At 44.6% G+C, this 23,727-nt stretch overlaps 1 protein-coding gene across 2 annotated transcripts; it reads left to right on the forward strand.

Annotated features, from left to right (window-relative positions):
• The first annotated feature begins 15 nt into the window (after positions 1-15).
• Positions 16-23,576, forward strand: SNRPD3 (small nuclear ribonucleoprotein D3 polypeptide). 2 transcript variants are annotated; one of them, XM_002743599.7, is made up of 5 exons: positions 16-111; positions 298-372; positions 2,228-2,369; positions 13,921-14,113; positions 18,373-23,576. In XM_002743599.7, the coding sequence occupies exons 3-5, from the start codon at positions 2,244-2,246 to the stop codon at positions 18,432-18,434; spliced, it is 381 nt and encodes a 126-aa protein (XP_002743645.1). In that variant the 5' UTR covers positions 16-111; positions 298-372; positions 2,228-2,243; the 3' UTR covers positions 18,435-23,576. The 2 variants fall into 2 exon arrangements, with proteins under 2 accessions (XP_002743645.1, XP_009006109.1); XM_009007861.5 differs by lacking the exon at positions 298-372.
• Positions 23,577-23,727: the final 151 nt, after the last annotated feature.

Below are 23,727 nucleotides of genomic sequence, written 5' to 3' on the forward strand. Positions count from 1 at the left end.
ATTTTGGGAACGATTGGAATTCTGGGAGCTGGGCCCGCCATTCGCTGAACTCACGCCTTAGCCGTAGACTCATTTGCCGCCGCACCGAAGAGGAGAAGGAGGCCGGAGCTGGTGAGGCTGGGGACGGGCAAGGGGGGGTCGAGGGGCCACTCGCTGCATGGAACTCTGCGGGGCTCGGGGAGGGAAGAAAGCGGGAAGCTTGGGCCACCCAGACATCAGCGAGCATCGCCTCACTAGCGCCTAGAAGTAAGTTCATTAGCTTCAGCGTGCATGCTTTCACTTTTTGTATCTCTCCAGGTCAGTGTTTTTCAGAGCTTCCAGGCAGTAATCTTGAAGTCATTTCTGGTTGACTGTCTCCTTTCCCCAAATCCTGTGAGTGCTTTTTTCTGTTTATTTTTTCTTTTTGTTTTGGAGTAGTGATGGGTTTCACCATGTCGCCCTTACTAGTCTTGAACTCCTGGGCTCAAGGGATCTACCGGCCTCGGCCTTCCAAAGTGGTGGGATTATAGGTGTGAGCCACCGCGCCCGGCCGATCATTCTTTTAAAAGTTACTTGCATCTCTGCCTCCAGCCCCCTTTCAGGTAGTGGTCCCCTCATGGTTTCCACACTGTTGCAGAAGTTTTAACAAGTTTCTCTGCTTCTAAACCTTACATTCTATCCATTTTATAAATAAATGCTGCCACTTTTTTTTTTTATTCAAAAAAAATTTTTTTTCTTTTAAAGACGGGTTTTCACCATATTGGTCAGGCTGGTCTTGAACTCCTGACCTCAGGTGATCCGCCCGCCTCAGCCTCCCAAAGTGCTAGGATTACAGGTGTGAGCCACTGCGCCCGGCAGTGCTGCTGCTTTTTTCATTACGTCATTCTTTACTTAAAATCGTGCAGTGGTTCCCCACTATTTTCAGTATAAAATGTAGACTCCTAAAGCTGAAAGCAAGGGATCCTCACCAAAGGAACCTGTTTCTTCAACCTCACGTTCTCCTCTGTTAAGTGCACTTACGTTCCAACTTTGAGTCGTTGCTTATCTCAATAAAAAGTTCACTGCTTGATTCTTTTTTTTTTTTAAAGACGGGCTTTCACCATGTTGGTCAGGCTGGTCTTGAACTCCCGACCTCAGGTGATCCGCTCGCCTTGGCCTCCAAAGTGCTGGGATTACAGGCTTGAGCTACCACGCCTGGCTGCTTGATTCTTTTAATTAGGTCAAATCAGGTGATTTCCCTGATTTTCCTCCATGACAAGCATTTCCTGAATAGAGCATATTGTCACTTTGATATTTCCTCATCTTTGATGGTAAAGTAAGTGAGGGGTTAAAGGGCTGAATTAAAAGTGCAGCCCCCTCTCCTAGGTGTTCATGGGTCCTTTGGTCTGTATCTGCACCTTCCATAGGGGAGCCACTAGCTACATATGGCCATTGAGCACTTGGAATATGGCCACTGGGATTGAGACTGGGTTTTTTATTTTAATTTTATTTTGTTTTAAGTAAGTTTAATTTAAATAGCTACATGTGGACATGAGCTGTATTGGACAGCTCAGGCCTATATAATTTTCAAAATGTAATCATGTACAATTACGGTTGACAATAACAATGCAACAAATAACATTCTAACCCCCACTCCGCAACACGAACAGTATTCGCTAATGGTCATTTAGATGAAGATTAAGGGACATAGGGTAGTAGGGACATGTGGTTGATGGGAGAGGCTCTCTTTTCATTTCTATTTTTATCTCTGTCCAGCCCACCATTCCTTCTCACCCCACATCTTGCACATATTTGCCAGATAGTTTCCTCCAAGCCAGGAGCTGAGTTGTTTTTGTTTTGTTTTATTTTATTTTGTTTTTGTTTTTGTAGAAAATGTAGCTTTGGGCCGGGCGCAATGCTCACGCCTGTAATCCCAACACTTGGGAGACCAAGATGGGTGGATCACGAGATCAGGAGATTGAGACCATCCTGGCTAACACGGTGAAACCCCATACTAAAAAAGTAGCCTGACTTGGTGGGGCAGGAGAATCTCTTGAACCCTTGAGGCAGAGGTTGTGGTAAGCCTAGATTGTGCCACTGCACTCCAGCCTTGGCAACAGAGAGAGACTCTGGCTCAAAAAAAAAAAAAAATTCAGTTTTGGCATTTTTGCTAAGTTTTATGGAGGGCTAGGCCTTGAAGGAAGCACAGTATGTGCTGCATGCCTTCTCAGTCTCTGAATGATGAACTGACTGTTGCCTCTCTCATTAGAACTCTTCCTGCCAAGATGTCTATTGGTGTGCCGATTAAAGTACTGCATGAGGCCGAGGGACACATTGTGACATGCGAAACGAACACCGGCGAGGTATATCGTGGGAAGCTCATTGAGGCAGAGGACAACATGAACTGCCAGGTATCCTGCTTTGCACATGAGGCTATGTGGGAGGAATGGACCTGTGTCTCAGAGGAACGGAAAGGTGTGGGTTGGGGGTCTTTGAAAAAAAATTGTTCTCATTCAGCAATGATTTTCTTTTGTTTGTTTGTTTTTTATTATTTTTATTTTTCTTATTATTTTGTTGTTGTTATTTTTCAGCAATGATTTTCTGAGTGCCTAATGCATGCCAGGCACTGTTGTTACAGGCTCTGGGAATGTGGGCATGAACAAGGCACAGTCTTGAGGCAGGAAAGCCATTGGAGGTTTGGAATATTTTACTTTGTCCTTTTTGTTTTTTCCATCCCCAGAGTTGGGGGCCTATTTGAGGGAAGTGCTACTTCAGTAGAATTCTTCAGATTCAGAGCCATTATCCATTTGCCTTCACTTGCCTTGTGGTTAGCAGAATCTTCTCCCATACTGTATTTGTTTCCCTTTTCTCTTGGAGGGAGAATCTCATTTGATTATTGCAACTACCTTGTGAGGTAAGCAGGTTTGGTGATAGTCTTGACATCCATAAAATAGGGAGAGTGAGATTAAAGGACTCATCACTGATAATAAATAATGGAGTAGTTTCCTGATATGGTGTCCTTCTCATGGCACAACTTGGCCTTTTGCATAGTCATCTGAATTTTTTTTTTTTTTTGAGACAGTTTCGCTCTTGTTACCCAGGCTGGAGTACAATGGTGCGATCTCGGCTCACTGCAACCTCCGCCTCCTGGGTTCAGGCAATTCTCCTGCCTCAGCCTCCTGAGTAGCTGGGATTACAGGCACACACCACCATGCCCAGCTAATTTTCTGTATTTTTAGTAGAGACGGGGTTTCACCATGTTGACCAGGATGGTCTCGATCTTTTGACCTCGTGATCCACCCACCTCGGCCTCCCAAAGTGCTGGGATTACAGGCGTGAGCCACAGCGCCCGGCCCCCGTCATCTGAATTTTTAGAGTATTGTTTTTCAATTATATCTTTACACTTTCTTTGTTTAAACTGTTGGTTAAAAACTTGGGCTTGGGAGTCAGAGATGTGAGTTTGAATCCTAATTATACGACCTTAGATGTATTAACCACTCAGTTTTCTCATCTGTAAAATGGGGGTGATACTATTTTGGGTTCTTTGATATGGATGCCAAGACAGAAATATGCGAGGTATTTATTGGGAGAAATGACAATAAAGGAGCAAGGAAATAGTAGTAGGTAGGGAAATTTTCAGTCTATGATGCTGGTCTGGCTGGTGAAAAGAGAGGCGAAAGGAAGGAGGATTGAGCAGGAAGAGCCTTAGACTACAGCGTAGTTTTGAGGAAGTCTCAGCAAAGCAGCGATTGCTCATTAGAAGAGTCTAGCATGGGGCAGAAATGAGTGGACTCCTACCCCTGGTGTGTTCAGTTTATTGGCTGGCAGCCTGGGGAGAGAGTAGCCTCAGGTTGGATAAGATGGAGACTGCTGGCTTCCTGCACTCCTAATACCCTGTTCTCTTTTGAAGGGAGATCTGATTAGCACATCCCTAAGACTGCCACAGGAGTAATATCTACACCTCCAGGACTTTTAGAAAGATCAGATGAGTTATATGTGTGCAGTAGCTAGCTCAGTGTCTCACATATTGTGTTTAACATATGGTACCTACTGCTTTTTTCCAGATGAGAAGGTCAGAGAGGTAAAGCATCTCACACCACAGTCAGGCATCCTAACCATCCATTGCTTTGCAGGGATCATTTATTTGTGATTTTTCTGTAGCTGTGAGCGTCTGTCATCTTCCTGCAAGGTTGACAAGCTTGGTCAGTTCCCTGGCATGCAGAGGAGTAAATCTCTGGTGACTCAGGTTTATCGCATCACTGTTAATAGATCAGTTTATTGACAGTAGATAGGTTTATCATCTATAACTAGATTGTCAGTAGATCAGTTTATCATCTCTCTTTCATAGATCCAGTCCTGTGGCTTAAGGTGTGCTCATCCTGAGGAGAATGCAAGATTTGGGATAGTGAATCTTAATGTTAATGAGTTTTTCAACTAGCTATATGTATTTGGACGACTTGCTGGGTTTCCAGGGCCTTTGACATCCCGTCCGTAATGTGAAGGTGTCTAACCAGATGACCTTGGTGGTCATTCAGAGACGCAGTCAACATGACACAAAGGGCATAGACCTTGATGTCAGACAGATCTGGAATCTGTTTGTAGCCTGCCACCTACTGTGACTTAGGGTGAGATTTGGACCTCCTTCAATTCTCTGGTCCCTCCTCTAAATAGCTCATTGGCGGCAGGAGGAACCATAGTGCAGAGGATGCATGTCACATGCCTGACCATAGGTGGGGGGCAGCCACCTGCCTCTCCCTTCTTGTATTTGTATGTTAGTGCTGCCATAACAAAGTTCCACAGACTGGGCAGCTTAAGAACACAAATTTATTTCCTCATAGTTCCGAAGGTTGGAAATCTGATATCAAGATGTTGGCAAGACTGGTTTCTTCTGAGGGATATGAAGGAAGGATCTGTTCCAGGCGTTGCTTATAGATGGCTCTCTTCTCCCTGTGTCTTCACTTGGTCTTCCTTCTGAAGTGTTTCTGTCCACATCTCTTCTTATAAAGATACTAGGCATATTGGATTAGGGCTCATCCTAATGACTTCATCTTAACATAATTATGTCTGTAGAGTTGTGTTTTTTTTTGTTTGTTTGTTTGTTTGTTTTTGAGACGGAGTTTTGCTCTTGTCACCCAGCTGGATTGCGATGGAGCAATCTCAGCTCACTGCAACCTCTGCCTCCTGGGTTCAAGCAATTCTCCTGCCTCAGGCTCCTTAGTAACAGACTACAGGCGCCCACCACCACCATGCCCAGCTAATTTTTGTATTTTTAGTAGAGACGGGGTTTTACCATGTTGCCCAGGCTGGTCTCCAACTCCTAAGCTCTGGCAATCTGCCCCCCTCAGCCTCCCAATGTGCTAGGATTATAGGCATGAGCCACTGCACCCAGCCTTTTATTTTTTTTTTTGAGACTAAGTCTTGTTCTGTTGACCAGGCTGGGGTGCAGTGGTTTGATCATTGCTCATGGCAGTCTTGGACTTCTGAGCTCAAGAGTTCCTTTCACCTCAGCCTTCTGAGTAGCCGGGACTACCAGTGTGCACCACCACACCTGGCTAATTTTTTAATTTTTTGTAGAGGTGGGGTCTTGATATGTTTTCAGGCCAGTGTCAAACTTGTGGCCACAAGTGATCTTCCTGCCTTGGTCTCTCAAACTGCTGGAATTACAGGCATGAGCCACTACATCTGGCCTGTAACGATTCTTTTGTCTCTAAATATGATCACGTTCTGAGGTATTAGGACTTCAACATGAGAAACGCAGTTTAATCCATAACAGGATGTGGAGGCTTCACTGGGTCTACCAAAACCTAGGCACATTGAATAAGAGCCGGCAGACTGTGGCGTAGTTAAAGCCAGCAGTGGGCGAACACTGAACACAGTTGAGTGTGTTCAGCACATCTCAGGCTGTGAGGCTTATGGCTCTGGAGGTACACCATATACTGTCTGTCCTTCCTGGACCCAATCATTCTACCTTTTGGGAATGAGAACGTCCTCTTAGCAATTTTTCTTGCTTGTTCAGTAACGTTTTCTGTTACGAAAGTGGGGTGGGACTAGGTGTGGTGGCTACCCCTATAGTTTCAACACTTTGAGAGGCTGAGGCAGGAGATCACTTGAGCCCAGGAGTTCAAGACTAACCTGGGCAACATGGCAAGACCTTGTCTCTAAAAAAAATAAATTAGATGAATGTGGTGGCACCTTCTGACCCAATAAGCACCATTTCAGGGTTTCACATATACATATTTCCTTCTAAAAAAAAATACACACACATAAGAGACAGGTCTATGTTGCCCAGGCTGGTCTCAAACTCTTGGGCTCAAGTGACTCTCCTGCCCCAGCCTCCCAAAGTGCTGGGATTACAGGCATGAGTCAACGTGCCTGGCCATATTTTACATTTTCAAATGTCAAAAACAGCACTATGGTAACAGGGTTCCTTAAAACGACCTGAGGGAACATAAAAGCATATTTTGTATGGGGATGTTGTTGAGGACATCATCTAATAGTATCTCCTGTATCTGAGTGCCAGGAAATCCACCTGATTGCTATTTTAACTTAAGAACACCATGCATTTTGGAACTGATGATCTTCCCTGCTTAACCTTTCACTGGAATATACCTTTATATATATACAGGGATTCAGGTTTACATTTCTGGATACTGACTACTTGGCTTCATTTTATGTTCTACCCCAACTTACATGCACCATGAATCTATTTATCTATTTTTATCCTGCCATGGAAGAATCTTTTTAATTTTAGAGATAGGGTCTTGCTTTGTCACCCAGGCTGGAGTGCATTGTTGCGACCAGAGCTTACTGTAGCCTGAACTGCTAGGCATGCTCAAGTGATCCTTTTGCCTCAGCCTATGGAGTAGCTGGGACTACAAGTATAAACCATCACATCCAGCTAATATTTAAACTTATTTTGCTTTTTTTTTTTGGAAGAGACAGGATCTAACTATTTTTGAAAGGGGACAGAATAAAAAGTAAATACTAAAACCCCAAAACAGGGAAGGTGTGGCTCAGGCCTGTAATTCCAATACTTCGGGAGGCTGAGGTGGAGTGATCACTTAAGTCTAGGAGTACAAGACTAGCCTGAGCAACAGAGTGAGACCCTCTATTTAAAAAATAAATAGGCTGGGCGCAACGGCTTATGCCTGTAATCCCAGCACTTTGGGAGGCAGAGGTGGATAAATCACCTAAGGTTGGGAGTTAGAGACCAGCCTGACCAACATAGGACCCCCCCTCCCAGTCTCTATTAAAAATACAAAGTAGCCAGGCGTGGTGGTACATGCCTGTAATCCCAGCTACTCAGTAGGCTGAGGCAGGAGAATTGCTTGATCCTGTGAGGCAGAGGTTGCAGTGAGCTGGAATCATGCCATTACATTCCAGCCTGGGCAACAAGAGCAAAACTCTGTCTCAAAAAAAAAAAAGATAAAAATAAATAAAGAGAAATAATAAAACCCCAAAACAAGAAGTGCATATTCAGGGTAACTTGAATCTGTGCTCCCTAGTAAAAAAAGAAAAAAAAAAAGATAAAACCCTAAAAACATGCAGGGAAGAGTCCATACCAATAGCCAAAAGTTGTTTCGGTGGGACTCTCTCATCTTTTCCAAATCTTTGTGCTGTGCTTTTGTGTGTGTGCCTGTGAGACCTGGCTGGAGTGCAGTGGCGCCATCATAGATCACTGCAGCCTTGACCTCCTGGGCTCAAGTAATCCTCCTGCCTTCCCCTCCACCTGAATGGCTGGGACTATAGGCATGTGCCACCAGGTTCGGCAAGGGAAGGCAGGGAGCTTTTGTTCTGGTTCCCACAGCTGCAAGCCAAGTATCCACTAGTGGCCATTGCTGCAGGATTTGGCATCAGCTCTGCATGATGGTGCCCTACTTCTGTTGCTGTGAGCATCTCCTAAGGGCCCAGTGTGGATGGGGTTGAGCAGGGCCCCCTATTGCTCTTCATGGTGTCCTTTTTAGCTGAGTTTTATTTGTAGCAGAGGTGGGACATCACTGATCTCTTCCCATCCCAGGGTTGGATGGCTTAAAGCTAGAGGTCCCCAAATGGGAAGTTTCTGTTCTTGGCTATTTGTACTCACCATTAGCCTGAAGCATCCTGTTGATATTCAATGTCAAAGGGAAACTGAGGTTTTTGTTTTTTTTTTTAATCAAAATCAGAACAAATTAAGAAAGAATACTTGTAGTCAGATATTTGGTCAAATATTAAAAGCCATTAAAGGAGGTTTAAGATAAGGAATGAGTAGGAATAAACACAAAATTTATCTTATAGACTAGACTATTTATGTAGTTAATGTAGAGGGTAGTTAATGGATTTTAGCAGGAATCCCGTGTGAAAGGTTCCCAGAGGTTCCTTCATAGATTCTTACTGAACTCTAGAAGTGTTTTAGCCTAGCTAGTTGTGAACACTTAGGACACTTAGAACATCTCATAATTTTTTTTTTATGAGGGGAGGTTGTTGTATTTCATATACTCCAATTAAAAATAGAGTCATAAAATGGATAATTCACACAAGAAAAAGTATTCACACAAGAAAAAACACATTGTCATGTGTTGCCTGACAATGTTGCCTGATGTGTTCTGAGAGATGCATTGGGTGATTTTGTCATTGAGTAAGCATCATAGATTGTACATACATAAGCCTAGATGGTATAACTAGACTGTGTTCTACAAACCCTGTACAGCGTGTTACCATACTGATTACTGTAGGCAACTGGAACACAATAAGGTATTTGTATATGTAAACAAAAAAGGTACTGTAAAAATACAGAATTGTAATCCTATGGGACCACTGTCGTGTATGTAGTTTGTTGCTGACCAAAATACCATTATCCAGCAGATAAGCAAATAACAGTAAGAATGTCTAAACTTGAAAATTGGCAAAATAAAATTAATGCTACACAGGTTTCTTGCTACACTGCCAGTAGAAGTATAAATTCATATACCCTTTCTGGAAGTACATTTAACATACACCAGAGTAGAAGACTTAATTTTAGTTTAGAAACTCTAGGCCTAGCACACTGGCTCACATGTGTAATTTCAGCACTTTGAGAGACTGAGGTGGGAGGATCACTTGAGACCAGGAAGTGAAGGCTGCAGAGAGCTGTGATCATGCCACTGCGTTTACCCTGGGCCTCAGCGACACAGCAAGACCCTGTCTTAAAAAAAACAATAATTCTACTTTTAGGAACCAATTCAAAATTGTGGACAAATGTTTACGTGCAAAGGTATTCATTGCAGTGCTGCTTTTTTTTTTTTTTTTTGCTTGTCATTTATTTAAGAGACTGCCTCTGTCACCCAGGCTAGAGTTCAGTGGCATGATCATAGCTCACTGCAGCCTCAAACTCCTAGGCTCAAGCATTCCTCGCTGCTCAGCCTTCCAATTAGGACTACAGGTGTACACCACCTTTCCTGCCTCTGCAGTGCTGTTTTTAATAATGAAAACATGAAAACCAACATTTCTAATACTAGAGTTGAATAAATTGTGGTTAAAAAAATGGGGTGCATTATAAAGAATATTATTAATCTAGTAAAATTACATAGATGAATGTCTAATGTCTGTCAAAATGCTGCTGGCATAAGTGTGAGAAAAATAACAAAACTCCAAGGTATGTCCCCAATTTTGTAAAAATTGAACCAAATTATAAATGATACAAGCAAATACAGAGAGTATTGGTCATACCCATTTCACTATATTCTAAGTGACCTGTTAGAAGTTTTAGGGAGAAATTGGTATAGAGTTCTGCACAAGCAGACACTGCTTTTGGGGCTTTGACATGACCACCCAATCGCCGATGGGATTGTTTGAAATCTATTTTCTTGGCTGTGGCAGAATAGCCGTCTTTGGAAAAAATGGTCTCTATGCAGAAGATGGTATTGTGTCACTATATAAAAATTAGAACCCAAAAGAAACTCTTGGCTGGGTGCAGTGGATCACAAGGTCAGGAGTTTAAGACTAGCCTGGCCGATATGGTGAAACCCCATCTCTACTAAAAATACCGAAATTAGCTGGGCATGATGGCCCTTGCCTATAATCCCAGCTACTCAGGAGGCTGAGGCAAGAGAATTGCTTGAACCGGGACCCAGGAGGTGGAGGTTATAGTGAGCCGAGATCGTGCCAGTGCACTCCAGCCTGGGCTACAGAGTGAGACTCTGTCTCCAAAAACAAAACAAAACAAAAAGAAACTCTCCCCAAAAAAAAAAAAAGAAACTCTCACATGACTGGGCCAGAAAATTGCCCATAACTATTGTTAGGAAAGTTTTTGAAACCTCTGAATTCAATGTGGTTGAATTTTTTTAGATACCTAGCCCTCTAGGTTGAAGGAAAACCAGTTCTTTTAACTATTGTATGCTTTTTTTTTCCTGAACTGTTTGTGAGTGGATGAATGCATGGAAGCATTCATCATGCATCGGTTGGTATTCATATAATAGCAGTGGCAACCAAGTGTCTCTGCCTTTGTGTATGTGTGAAATTGTCCTAAAGAGTTTGTGCATTTCTGGTGTATTGACAGATGTGAGACACCGCAATGCACCTTCACAGTCCTGGAGCTAACTTTTTCCATCTTGGCCCCAGATATCTGAGAAACTCCCACCACTTTGACTATATTACAGATTCTCTCCCTCTCCCCCAGGATGTCATTTCTGTTGGGTACCTGGCTTATACCATCTGTTTCATTGTGGCTGTTGAGGAAAGTTGATTAAACTGGGTGTTCCTGCCTGGCTTTGATTAAAATCTGGTTCACTCAACAGTTGCTGTCTTTGGCGTATGATCCAAACACAGCTCAAACTTATTAGCAAGCTCTAGCAGGCATGTGTGCAGTGAGTCTGGGTTTTGTCTACAGTAAGCTGTTCTCATCAGCCAGTGCTGCAGGGAAAGTGAGAACCATAGTAAACCTGATTCTTAAGGTTGAAATAGGAGTCAAATGGTGCTGGAGTCTCCTGCTTCAGCCAGGACACAGTTCATTTATGGAAATGCCTAGATTAAGTCTTGTAACAGCTTCTGACGGGGAAGGAGTGAGATGTGCCCCTATGGTGCTGAAGGGAGTGTGGCTTGGCAATGGCACAGCTCCTAAAACACATTTTAAGTGTCAAGCAGTTTTAGCATTTACTGAGTCTCTATTATGTGTTAGGCAATAGAGACAGCATTTAGACATACTTTTCCTTGTTTACTTGGCTGTTTGTTTTTTTTTTTTTTCTTTTTAACGACAGAGTCTTACTCTGTTGCCCAGGCTGGAGTACAGTGTCATAACCATAGCTCACTGCAGACTTGAACTCCTAGGCTCCAGCCATCCTCCCACCTCAGCCTCCCATGTTGCTGAGACCACAGGCATGCACCACCACACTAAGCTAATTTTTTTGGCTTTTTGTAGGCATGGGATCTTGCTGCATTTCCCAGGCTGGTCTCAAACTCCTGACCTCAAGCAGTCCTCCCACCTTGGCCTCCCAAAGTGCTAGGATTACAGGCATGAAGCACTGCTCCTGGCCTAATTTACTTTTTAACAGTTTCAGGAAGTGCGATCAGATGAAGTGATTAAGAATGTGAGTTTAGAGTTAGACAGAACTGGGTTCAAACTCCAGCCAGGCCATGTAAGAGTGGTGTGATCTCAAGCAGGAGAATAGAGGGAAAGGCCTTGGGTTTCTGGGGACTGATCTGCCTCTGAATGGCTGTACCACTTCATCTTTCTACCTTGTAGGATTTTGTGGGGTAACGTGAGCTGCTGTGGGGAAATCACTTGGGCCAGCACTTGATATCTAATAAGTGCTCAGTAAATGTTGGCTTTGTTCTCTTGTATTTTCCTCAACTTTGTAGATGAGGGAACTGAGTCTGGGAGAAGCCTAAAAGTATACCTGGAGTTACACGTCTGACAAATGGCAGAGCTAGTTCTCACCTCTAGGTCTTCAGGCCTATTTTGTGTCTTCTACAGAGTCATGAGTGTGGCACAGCCCCCCAAAACCCTTCTTCTTTTTTTTTTTTTTTTTTGAGACAGAGTCTTGCTCTGTTGCCCAGTCTGGAGTACAGTGGTGCAATCTTTGCTCACTGCAACCTCCACCTCCCCACTTCAAGTGATTCTCCTGCCTCAGCCTCCCCAGTAGTAGCTGGGACTACAGGCGCCTGCCACCATTCCTGGCTGATTTTTGTATTTTTAGTAGAGATGGGGTTTCACTATGTTGGCCAGGCTGGTCTCAACCTCCTGACCTCAGGTGACACCCCTGCCTCGGCCTCCCAAAGTGCTGAGATCATAGGTGTGAGCCATCACGCCCAGCCCAAAAACACATTTTAACTGTCAGTCAGATATGGGTGAGCCTGAGTTGTATCTAGTTTCTCTCTTGGGTAGTCTAACTATACCTGGCATTCATTTGTGGCACTAGAGGTTAGGGGAAGTAAAGGATTGACAAGGACTTGGGAACTGGATGAAAATTTGGTAAGGAGCTGGGATTGGGGAGCCTGGAGCAGAAGATTTAAGGAAAACTGGAGCCCTGTTGCCCCAAAGGTAAAACAGTGATAGAGTGGGTGGAAGCTCTAGAAATCATTCCTCTAGAAACTGCTCATATGTATCAGGGTGGCCCCAGAGCGTAGTTTTGTTTGCTTTTTGAGAGGATCTTGCTCTGTTGCCCAGGCTATAATGCAGTGGTGCTATCACAGCTCCCTGCAGCCTCGACCATCCAAACCCAAGTCATCTGCCCACCTCAGCCTCCCGAGTAGCTGGACTACAGACACATGCTACCACACCCAGCTAATATTTGTAGAGACAAGGTCTCACTGTGTGGCCCAGGCTGGTCTCAAATGCCTGGGCTCAAGTGATCCTCCTACCATGACCTCTCAAAGTGTTGCTATTATAGACATGAGCCACCACACCCAGCCCATAATTGTTCTTTTCTCACTGAGTGTTCAAGCAGAGGCTGGGTGGCCAGTTAGCACTTGAGGAAAAGAATGAATGAGTATAAGATGACAAATCTGGGGAAACAAGCACATCTCCCAACAATACGGGCCGACCCATTCTGAGTAAGTTAGTCCTCTCACTTCAGAAAGTTCATACAGTAAAAGCTGCTTTTTCTGTAAATGTGGTGCTTGTTGAGGTTGATGCTGGCAGATTGGTGTCACCCTCCCATGCTAAGCTGGTCTCAACTCCAGGCTCCCCATTTGTCCAACCTGCAGTCTATCCATGTTGACACATTTATCTTAGGTCCTAAGTGCTGCCTTAACCCTGTTGATCTTTCCTCTTTCGACAAACTTGAGTGACCCCTTATCTGAAATAACAGCCCTGTCCAGGGTCATTATTTGACTCCTCTGGTCCTTGCATCCTGTAGGCTTCTGCCCAAGTGCCTGCTCTTTTCCTTGTAATCTCAGGCCCTCTATATAGGCCTTGTGGTACCTGTGCACGCTGGGTGTCCTCCATATCTCAGTCCCTAGTCACTCAAGCTAGAGGGTTCTGTCTCACCTTCTAGAGTATGCACTCTGGAGGGTCAGAACTGCATCTGGTATACACTCGTGACCTTTGTGGTGCCTTTGAAATCTGACTGCCAGGCAATGCAGGGGAAGACACGGTTTGGACCAGCAGTTTGAAGCTGTTTTAGTCAGGTCTAGCACCTTCAAGAGCTCTTCACGTTTGCTCAGCAGGCAGTACAGCACAGCTAGGGCTTTGAAGCTAGACCAGCTGGTTCAAATCTGGAGTTCCCTGCATTCCAGCTGTTTGACCTTGGATAACTGCTTTGGTTTTTTTTTTAACCCATAAAAATGGGAACACTCATACCCACGCTGGAGGTGTTGTGAGGACTATTCAGGTAAAGTGCTCAGTGCAGTCCCTGATATACACAGTTAGTACTGACCATTGCTGAGTAATTCACCAGCTTTGTCACAATGTCAATCTGCTTTTCAGGACTTAACCCTCCCAACAGTCAAGGCCCTCCCCACCACTGGTGCTGTTGACTGTTAGCTGATTAGCTGGTGATTTCCTTCCAGATGTCCAACATCACAGTCACATACAGAGATGGCCGAGTGGCACAGCTGGAGCAGGTATACATCCGTGGCAGCAAAATTCGCTTTCTGATTTTGCCTGACATGCTGAAGAATGCACCCATGTTAAAGAGCATGAAAAATAAAAACCAAGGCTCAGGGGCTGGCCGAGGAAAAGCTGCTATTCTCAAGGCCCAAGGTAGGTGCTCTTCATGCACAGGTTTTAAAATACAGGTTTGTCTTGTGTCTTATAGAAAGGGGCCTTGTTAACTGCCTGGGGATGAAGTGGGCTTGACCCCTGCTCTCTCCACACCCACTGCCACCCCTTCCCCTTGCAACATGGAGAGATCCTGTGAGGCCATGAGGCCTTGCCTGGCCTTCTCTGTCTTGCTGCATTGGATCCCAGTAACAGGGCTTACATAAAATCCAAAGAAAAAGAATTCATTATAGGAGATTTATCAACTCTTTCACTGAAGATAGGAATGCTGTCTTAATAATTGTCTTAAGAAGACAGTATTCCTGTGTTCAATGAAAGAGTTGATAAATCTATAATAAATTTCTAGGGGGCCCTTTTTTTTATTGTAATTTTTTATATTTTTTTGAGACAGAGTCTTGCTTTGTTACCCAAGCTGGAGTGCAGTAGCTTGATCTCTGCCCATTGCAACCTCTGCCTCCCGGGTTCAAGCAATTCTGCCTCAGCCTTCCAAGTAGCTAAGATTATAGGCATGCACTCCCATGCCCAGCTAATTTTTTATTTTTTATTTTATTTATTTATTTTTTTTGAGACGGAGTTTCGCTCTTTGTTACCCAGGCTGGAGTGCAATAGCGCGATCTTGGCTCACTGCAGTCTCCGCCTCCTGGGTTCAAGCAATTCTCCTGCCTCAGCCTCCCAAGCAGCTGGGACCACAGGCACACGCCACCATGCCCAGCTAATTTTTTTTTTTTTTTTTTTTTTTTTTTTTTTTTTGTATTTTTAGTAGAGACGGGGTTTCACCACATTGACCAGGATGGTCTCGATCTCTTGGCCTTGTGATCCACCACGCCTGGCATTTTTTATTTTTAATTTAATTTTGTTTGTGTGTGTATTTTTAGTAGAGATGAGGTTTCACCGTGTTGGTCGGGCTGGCCTTGAACTCCTGACCTCAAATGATCCACCTGCCTTGGCTTCCCAAAGTGCTGGGATTACCAGCGTGAGCCACCGTGCCTGGAGAGGCCCTTCTTTTTTACAAGTTCTGTGCAAGAGTCTGGGATGGCTTGCCCTTGTCTATCTTGCTGAGCAGTCACAGCACAGAGCAGATGAGCTGACTCATGACGCGTGAGGGCAGCATTTTCTAGGGAGACTGGGTAATGTGGATAGACACTGAGCATGTACTTAGGGAGATCTGACAGTGGACTTCCATTTTCAGAAATAAAGCCTTCCTTTAGTACATTCCAAAAGTAGGACGGTCCTTTTCCCAGTTTCCTAGTCTGGCCTTGCTTCTTGGTTAGCTTAATTTGGTTTTATATTTAGGTTCCTGAGAAGTTCTGCCATGTGGATCAGGTAACAAAGTATTTGCAGCCCTTAGAAACTGTCTTAGTGTTGGTTGAAAAAAAAATAGTTTGCAGGCAGGGAAGGCACTGGATTCTCCATTGGTATCTTTAGCTGCTATACATGTTTTATATAGGAAAAAAAGTCAAACTGTTTTTCCTCTGCTCTTACAACACAGCAAGCAACAAAGAAGACTTGTGTGACCAAGCAAGCAGTCAGTTCTGCAGTAGACACGAGCTGGGTGTTTTTCAGATCTGACATTATCTGTCTAGAGATAGCCTGAGAAGCCACTGGTTGAGGGCCTGGTCCCATAAGACTGCCCCTCCATTCCCCACTATCCCTAAGTACGGTCCTCCAGAACATCTGAATGGCTTCAAATCAGGGTTCTCACATCTCCCTCCTTAGGTTCAGTGAATTTGCTGGAGTAGGAATCACATACTTAAGTTTACTGATTTACAACAAAGGATTTTTTCTTTTGAGACGGCGGAGGTGTTTTTTGCTCTTGTTGCCCAGGCTGGAGTGCTATGGCGCAATTTCGGTTCATTGCAACCTCCGTCTCCTGGGTTCCAGTGATTTTTCTGCCTCAACCTCCGAGTAGCTGGGATTATAGGAATGCGCCACCACGCCCGGCTATTTTTTTTTTATAGTATTCTTAGAGGCGGTTTCTCCATGTTGGTCAGGCTGGTTTCGAACTCCTGGCCTCAGGTGAGCCACCACGCCTGGCCACAAAGGATATTTTATAGGCTGCAAATAAACAGCCACATGAAGAGATGCATGCATAGGGTGAAATCTGGAAGGGTCCCAAGCACGAGAGCTCTGTCCGCATGGAGTTTCCTCCTGGCACTTGGATGAGTTCTTGTTCACCTTCCTGTCGGGCTCCACGTGGTCAGCTGTCCCAAAGCTCCCCTAAGCCTGTCCTCTTGGGTCTTTTTATAGAGACTTCATTGGATAGACATGATTGAAGGATGGACAACCATGTGGAAATGCAATTAGACAAGAGGGTGTGATCTAATACTAATAGACAGGATGAGGAAACCCTACAAGGCCTGTCCAGATTCTTTTTTGGCCTCTCTGCAGCATTTCTTCCTCCAGGGCATAGGACATGACCTTTCTCTGGAGTGAGGTCTTGTGACCCACAATCAGATTAGGGTCCTGCCTTGGGCGGGTGGAAGGAGGGCAGGAGAAGTTTCAAGAGAGATTCTGTTTCCTGAGTCCTGCTTCTGAGGCCTAAAGTGCCCCAATGTTATAACAAAATACTATAACAAGGTCTACAGGAATTATGAGCCAAGAACCATGGATGAAAGCTCAAGTTTAAAGATGTAATAATAGTGTGTAATCCTTTGAAATGCCCTCCCCCCCAAAAAAACTAATCAGAGTATCTCCTTGCCCTTCCCAGGCAAGAGGCAGCTGTGAGAAGATAGAACCAAAAGCTCTGTACCTTTTGTCCTGGTGAAGGAAGAGTTTTCAGAAATTCTGGCTTTATGGCTAGAACTATTGCTCTTTCTGCTTCCTCAGGGAAGGGCCACCCTCATTGTCACCATCTTCTCTAGCAAAAGATACACCTTGTGGGTGTGCACTGCAAGGCCCTTGGCAGTGAGTGTGCCCAGGCCCACTGACTTCTGCCTGAGCCATCTGTGCCTCCCAGCCCTTTGCTGTGGTCCTGTCAGCTGGTGGGTGAGCTCTCTTCTCTTGCTCTTTGGGACAACTCCAAGGTCTGTATGAGCAGAGAGATGAGGCTCCATTTAGTAGCCATCAGAATATTTCATCTGTCCTTCAAAGCCTGTCCTATGCTGGAACCCCTGGGTTACAGAGGAGAAACAGCAGTTTTATCATACTGTTTATATGAAGAGTGTTTTGTTTTTGCTACTATCAAATAATTTTTTTTTTTTTTTGAGACAGAGTCTTCATCGCTCAGGCTAGAGTGTGGTGGCTCGATCTCAGCTCATTGCAACCTCCGCCACCTCCCAAGTTCAAGTGGTTTCTCTTTCCTTGGCCTCCCGGTAGCTGGGATTACAGGCACACACCACCATGTGCAGCTAATTTTTGTGTTTTCAATAGAGACAGTGTTTAGCCATGTTGGGCAGGCTGATCTCGAACTGCTGACTTCAAGTGATTCCCTCGCCTCTGAAAGTGATGGGATTACAGGCATGAGCCACCACACTCAGCCTGAAATAATTCTTTCTCACAAAAAAAAACACAAAAAATAGTATTACCCTTCATCAAAATATAATAGATGTTAACACCTAACTATATTTGTTTCAGAATTGAGAAAATGAATTCACTACATCTATAATGTTTTCTTAGGTCACCTGAGACCAGCCCCAGGAATTTGTCTTTTCTGTAGCTCTCAGACCACTTCTTTGCCCTCAGTATGCTACCTCCCAGCCTCTTGCAAAGAGCACTGTAGGACTGGAAGGCAAAGTCGTGGTACTAGCTCCTGCTCTGATGCCAGTCCCCAGCCCCTGCCGGTGTCTCCATCCCTGCTGTGAAATGCAGTGACCATTGGCCAGGCACGGTGGCTCACGCCTGTAATCCTAGCATTTTGGGAGGCTGAGGCAGGCGGATCATATGAGGTCAGCAGTTCAAGACCAGTCTGACCAACATGGTGAAACACTATATCCATTGTGGTACGTGCATGTAGTCCCAGCTTTTGGGAGACGGAGACACAAGAATCGCCTGAACCGGGGAGGTGGAGGTTGCAGTGAGCCAAGATTGCACCACACATTCCACCCTGGACAACAGAATAGGGCTGCGTCTCAAAAAAACAAAACCAAAAAAAAGTGGGGGAAATGGAATGGCTAGGGTGGTGTTGGACCAGGAGATCCTTCAGAACCCTTCTAACTGGTGTCCTAGGGCCCTGGCCACTCTGTGCTTTGAGCATTCACTGACCACACAGACCTGGCCTCATATTTTCTCTTCTTCCCTTTCAGTGGCTGCAAGAGGAAGAGGACGTGGAATGGGACGTGGGAACATCTTCCAGAAGCGAAGATAATTTTCTCCGTTGAACAGAACTTCGCCCTTTTTTCTTTTAGGTTATCTGAGTTCATTGGAGTAGGTGCTTGTGTATATGTTCTAGGTATTCTTTTAACAACTTTCTCTTTAGATCAGGGGAAATGTTAAGCTAAATAAATCTGGGGGGTTTTTTTGTTCTGTTTCGTTTGTTTTTTTTCCTTTGAGAAAATAAGTACTTTGTGTTCATTTGGAGTTTGCTTTGGCTAAATTTTGACACTCTGGGGGGTGTCCTGGGAGAATGCCAGTACTTTGAAATAGCACAGTTATTGATAAGAGTTGAAGCTGCTTTTCCTGGCCAGTTGCTGGTTAAGCCCCAGAAAAGTTCACCTTGGAGAAGCTCTGAGAACACACAGATTGTGTCTCATTCATCTTCAGACACAGGCACTTAGTGTGGCACTTTGTTCAGTTAACATTTGTGGAGGCCGGACACGGCGGCTCAAGCCTGTAATCCCAGCACTTTGGAAGGCCGAGGCGGGTGGATCACGAGGTCAACAGATCAAGACCATCCTGGTCAACATGGTGAAACCCCGTCTCTACTAAAAATACAAAAAATTAGCTGGGCATGGTAGCACGTGCCTGTAATCCCAGCTACTCGGGAGGCTGAGGCAGGAGAATTGCCTGAACCCAGGAGGCGGAGGTTGCGGTTAGCCGAGATCGCGCCATTGCACTACAGCCTGGGTAACAAGGGCGAAATTCCGTATCAAAAAAAAAAAAATTTTTTTTGTGGAATTGTCATCAGCTCAGCTTTAACAACACAGGTGACACTGGCCATTCAGGGGCCGGGCGTGGTGGATCACGAGATCAGGAGTTTGAGACCAGCCTGGCCAATATGATAAAACCCCATCTCTACTAAAAATACAAAAAGGTATCTGGGCATGGTGGCATGTGCATGTAATCCCAGCTACTCAGGAGGCTGAGGCAGGAGAATCGCTTGAACCCAGGAGGCAGAGGTTGCAGTGAGCCAAGATCATGCCACTGCACTCCAGCCTGGGAGACAGAGCGAGACTCTGTCTCAACCACAAAAACAGTAACAAAAGTAATTCAGGGGATCCTAGTTGCCAACTTCCTTGCCTCCTATACTGGCTACACAAGCAGTTTTGTGGTGATTTGGGAAAACAGATTCCTGTGAGCTTATCAGAGCATCTCAGTATTGATTGGTACATCCACATAGTTTTTAGTGTAGAACAGGTAACCAGCAGCTGGGCACAGTGGCTTGATTCCAACATTCTGGGAGGCTGAGGTAGAGGATTGTTTGAGGTCAGGAGTTCGAAACCAGCCTGCAAGACATAGTGAGACCCTGTCTCTAACAAAAAATTTGGAGATTAACTAGGCACAGTGGTACACACCTGTGGTCCTCACTACTTAGGAGGCTGAGGTGGGAGGATCACTTGAGCCTGGGAGTTTGAGGCCATGGTGAGCTATCACCTTGCCACTGGGCAAAAGAGCAAGACTTTGTCTTGAGTTTCTAATAAGCTATTTTTGGCTGGATGTGGTGGCTCATGACTATAATCCAAGCACTTTGGAGGCCAAGGCGGGCAGATCATCTGAGGTCAGGGGTTCAAGACCAGCCTGACCAACATAGCGAAACCCCGTCTTTAAAAAAAATTGTTTTTCTTTATTTTTGAGACAGTCTCACTCTGTTGCCCAGGCTGGAGTGCAGTGGTGTGATCTCAGCTCGCTGCAGTCTCTGCCTCCCAGGTTCAAGCAGTTCTGCCTCAGCCTCCTGAGTAGCTGGGAATACAAGCACACACCACCATGCCTAATTTTTGTATTCATCTTAATGGAGATGGGGTTTCACCGTGCTGACCAGTCTTGAATTCCTGACCTCAACTGATCCACTTGCTTCAGCCTCCCAGAGTGCTCAGGCTTGGATTACAAGGGTAAGCCACTGTGCCCGGCAAATTTGTTTTGTTTTTTTTTTTCTTTTTGAGATGGAGTCATGCTCTTTTGCCAGGCTGGAGTGCAGTGGTGCAATATTGTCTCACTGCAACCTCTGCCTCCCAGATTCAAGCAATTTTCCTGCCTCAGCCTCTCAAGTAACTGGGACCACAGGTGTGCACCACCACGCCTGGTTAATTTTTTTGTATTTTAGTAGAGATGGGATTTCACCACATTGATCTGGCTGGCTAACCTTAAGTGATTCACCTGCCATGTCCTCTCAAAGTGCTGGGATTACAGGTGAGCTACTGTACCTGGCCTGAAATCTTTATAAATGGAATTATTTCATGTAGAAGCAATGCTGCCCGCCAGTACCCTGCGTGGACTTTGTTTGTAAAAGTGGGGTCTCTTTGTTGCTCAGGTTGATCTTGAACTCCTGGGCTCAAGTGATCTGCCCACCTCGGCCTCCCAAAGTGCTGGCATTACAGGCATGAGCCACTGTGCCTGGCCCCTATGCGGACATCTTTCCCTTTTCCCTGCTGGTAACCTTAATTTGCAGACATTGATTTGCTGACATTACTGAAGCCTGCTAGGTAATTAATATAACAAATGAGAGGCTGGGCAGGGTGGCTCAACACCTTTAATCCCAGCACTTTGGGAGGCCAAGGTGGGTGGATCACAAGGTCAGGATATCGAGACCGTCCTGGCCAACATGGTGTGAAACCCCGTCTCTACTAAAAATACAAAAATTAGCTGGGCATAGTGGCAGGTGCCTGTAGTCCCAGCTACTCAGGAGGCTGAGGCAGGAGAATTGCCTGAACCCAGGAGGCAGAGATTGCAGTGAGAGGAGATCACACCACTGCACTCCAGCCTGGCGGACAGAACAAGACTTCGTTTAATAAATAAATAAATAAATGAGAGTGGTGGTTTTCAACATCAGCTAAGGATCTTGTTATAAATGAAGACTTCAGCCAGGCGTGGTGGCTCGCACCTGTAATCCCAGCTAAGCATGAGGCTGAGGCAGGTGAATTGCTTGAACCTGTGAGTCAGAGGTTGTGAGTGGACATCAGGCCATTGCACTCCCACCTGGACAAAAAGAGACTCCATCTCAAAAAAGCAAAGACTGCAAGGCCTATGCCTGGAGTGGGGCCCAGGAATCTGCATTTTAAACAATATTCCCTTTTGCCCCAGATAAGTGATTCTTACATAGACCTGAAGTCATATTTTGATCCTGTACTAGAATATGTTGTTTTAGTATAACCATTACTTAATTCATCATACTTTTACAGTAAACAGTACTTTGAATAATAACACATTACACTTAATAGTAGTGAACTTCATCCTGAATCTGAAAAGCAACTTTTGATGTGGTTCACCCTGGACCCGTCCAGGAGCACTAGCCTGCCTTTGACAGTAAACAGTACTTTGAATAATAACACGTTACACTTAATAGTAGTGAACTGGATCCTGGATCTGAAAAGCAACATTTGATGCGGTTCACCCTGGACCTGTACAGGAGCACCAGCCTTGCAGATTCTCCACACAGTGGAAACTGCCTATAACCCTACCTAGATCCTGAAAAGTGAAGGGGGTTCAACCTAAACTATGTAGCTTTGTGAATAGTTTTATATTCTGCATCTACAGGGGAAAAATCAGTTGACATATTGAAAGCAAGTTGTTCTGTAAGGTTTATTAGGAAAAACAGCCCCCCTACCCTGCCTTTACCCTACTGTCCTTGCCTCACAATTGTCCTTCCAACTCTTGGTTGATTTGTTTGTATCTACCTCCATGTCTCAATATGAACATGTTTTCATGGCTATTCCTTGATGGTTTTTTGTCTGCTTGTTTTAAAATGGTCTCACTCTCACTCTTCCCCCAGGCTGGAGTGCAATGGCTTAATCATGGCTTGCTACAGCCTCAGCCTTCCTAGGCTCAGGTGTTTCTCTCACCTCAGCATCCCAAGTAGCTAGAAATACTGGCATGTACCACTGTGCCCAGCTAATTTTTGTATTTTTTGTAGAGACAGGGTTTTGTTATGTTGCCCAAGCTGGTCTTGAACTCATGGGCTGAAGCCATCTGCCCGCCTCAACCTCCCAAAGTGCTGGGGATTATAGGTGTGAGCCACTGCACCCAGCTGGCATTATCTTTGGAATCCTCTCTTCCTCCTGCTCACCAGAGGGATATACTTCCTCTCACCCATCTCCCTGATATTCTGGTTAGATCATATTCAGTGTTAAATTATTAAGATGTGGTTAAACTTTTGAAAAATATGATGGTGTCATATAGACTAGATTACTGTGGAACTTTTCTCTGAAAGTAACTTTTCCCTTTTGCATTTTTATCTGCTTAGTTTTCTATTTGTCTCTGATTCAACCCCAATCTTATCTAAAGATCATGACACTTCATTTATCAGTTATTATTCTTGACCCACCCCAATCCGGACTGGTTTCCACCTGTGCCTGGTGTGTCGCTGTCATCCTGGACACTCCCCACACTGCTCCTCTGTTGAATCTCTTGTTTTCTGTATAACCCTTTATGTCCTTATTTTGGGGGAGTACCTTCATGTCTAAAAATGTGCTCGCACTTCATTTGATTGGGTATGAGATTCTGTGTTGGAATTAGTTTCCTTCAGAATTTTGAAGGGATGGTTACTTTGCCATCTAGCATTGCTGTAGAGAAGTCTGAAGTGATTTTGAGTCCGGATCCTTTCTATATGACTGGGTTTTCTTTCCCTTCCGTCACCACTGTTCCAAAATTTCACAATGATGTATTAATACCTGCCTTGGTGAAGGTCTGTTTCTGTGCCAGGCACCTTTTTGAGTGGATTTTTGTCCTTAATTTCTGGGAAACTTTGTTGAATTCTTTGTCAGTGATTTTCTTCCTTAGGTTGTCTGTGGTTTTTCTTTCTGGAATTTCCGTTACTCAGATGGTGGACCCAGACTTACCTCTCCTCCCTGTGTGTCCCCACTCCAGTTTTTTTGTCTTTTGATCTTTATGGAAGATTACTCCAAGTTGATTGTTCCTTTATATATGTACATATATAGATACAGTACCTTTTTCCTTCATGCAACATGTTATTTTTGAGAATATGAATATGCTCTGTAGAAGCTTTCATCTCTGTCTTTTTGCTTTCTGTTCTTCAGTTTAATCTTTCATGTTACAGATTTTCTTTAGCTGCCTGGCAAGCATTGGTAATCTTGCTTATATTTAAGAGTGGAGTATTAAAAAGAATATGTGCTTGTAAGCTGATCTTATTGAGCTTCTTTGGGGAAATCCCCTGTGTCCATACTTCCAGGACCTTGCTCTGGGCTGGACGGGTTCTCTGGGAGAAGCTTTTGATCTCATATCGGCAGGGTTCACTATGAGCTGCTGGATTGAGAGCTCTTTTGGGGAAG

Source organism: Callithrix jacchus, chromosome 1 (genome assembly GCF_049354715.1).
Source record: "Callithrix jacchus isolate 240 chromosome 1, calJac240_pri, whole genome shotgun sequence".
Classification (NCBI taxonomy): domain Eukaryota; kingdom Metazoa; phylum Chordata; class Mammalia; order Primates; family Cebidae; genus Callithrix; species Callithrix jacchus.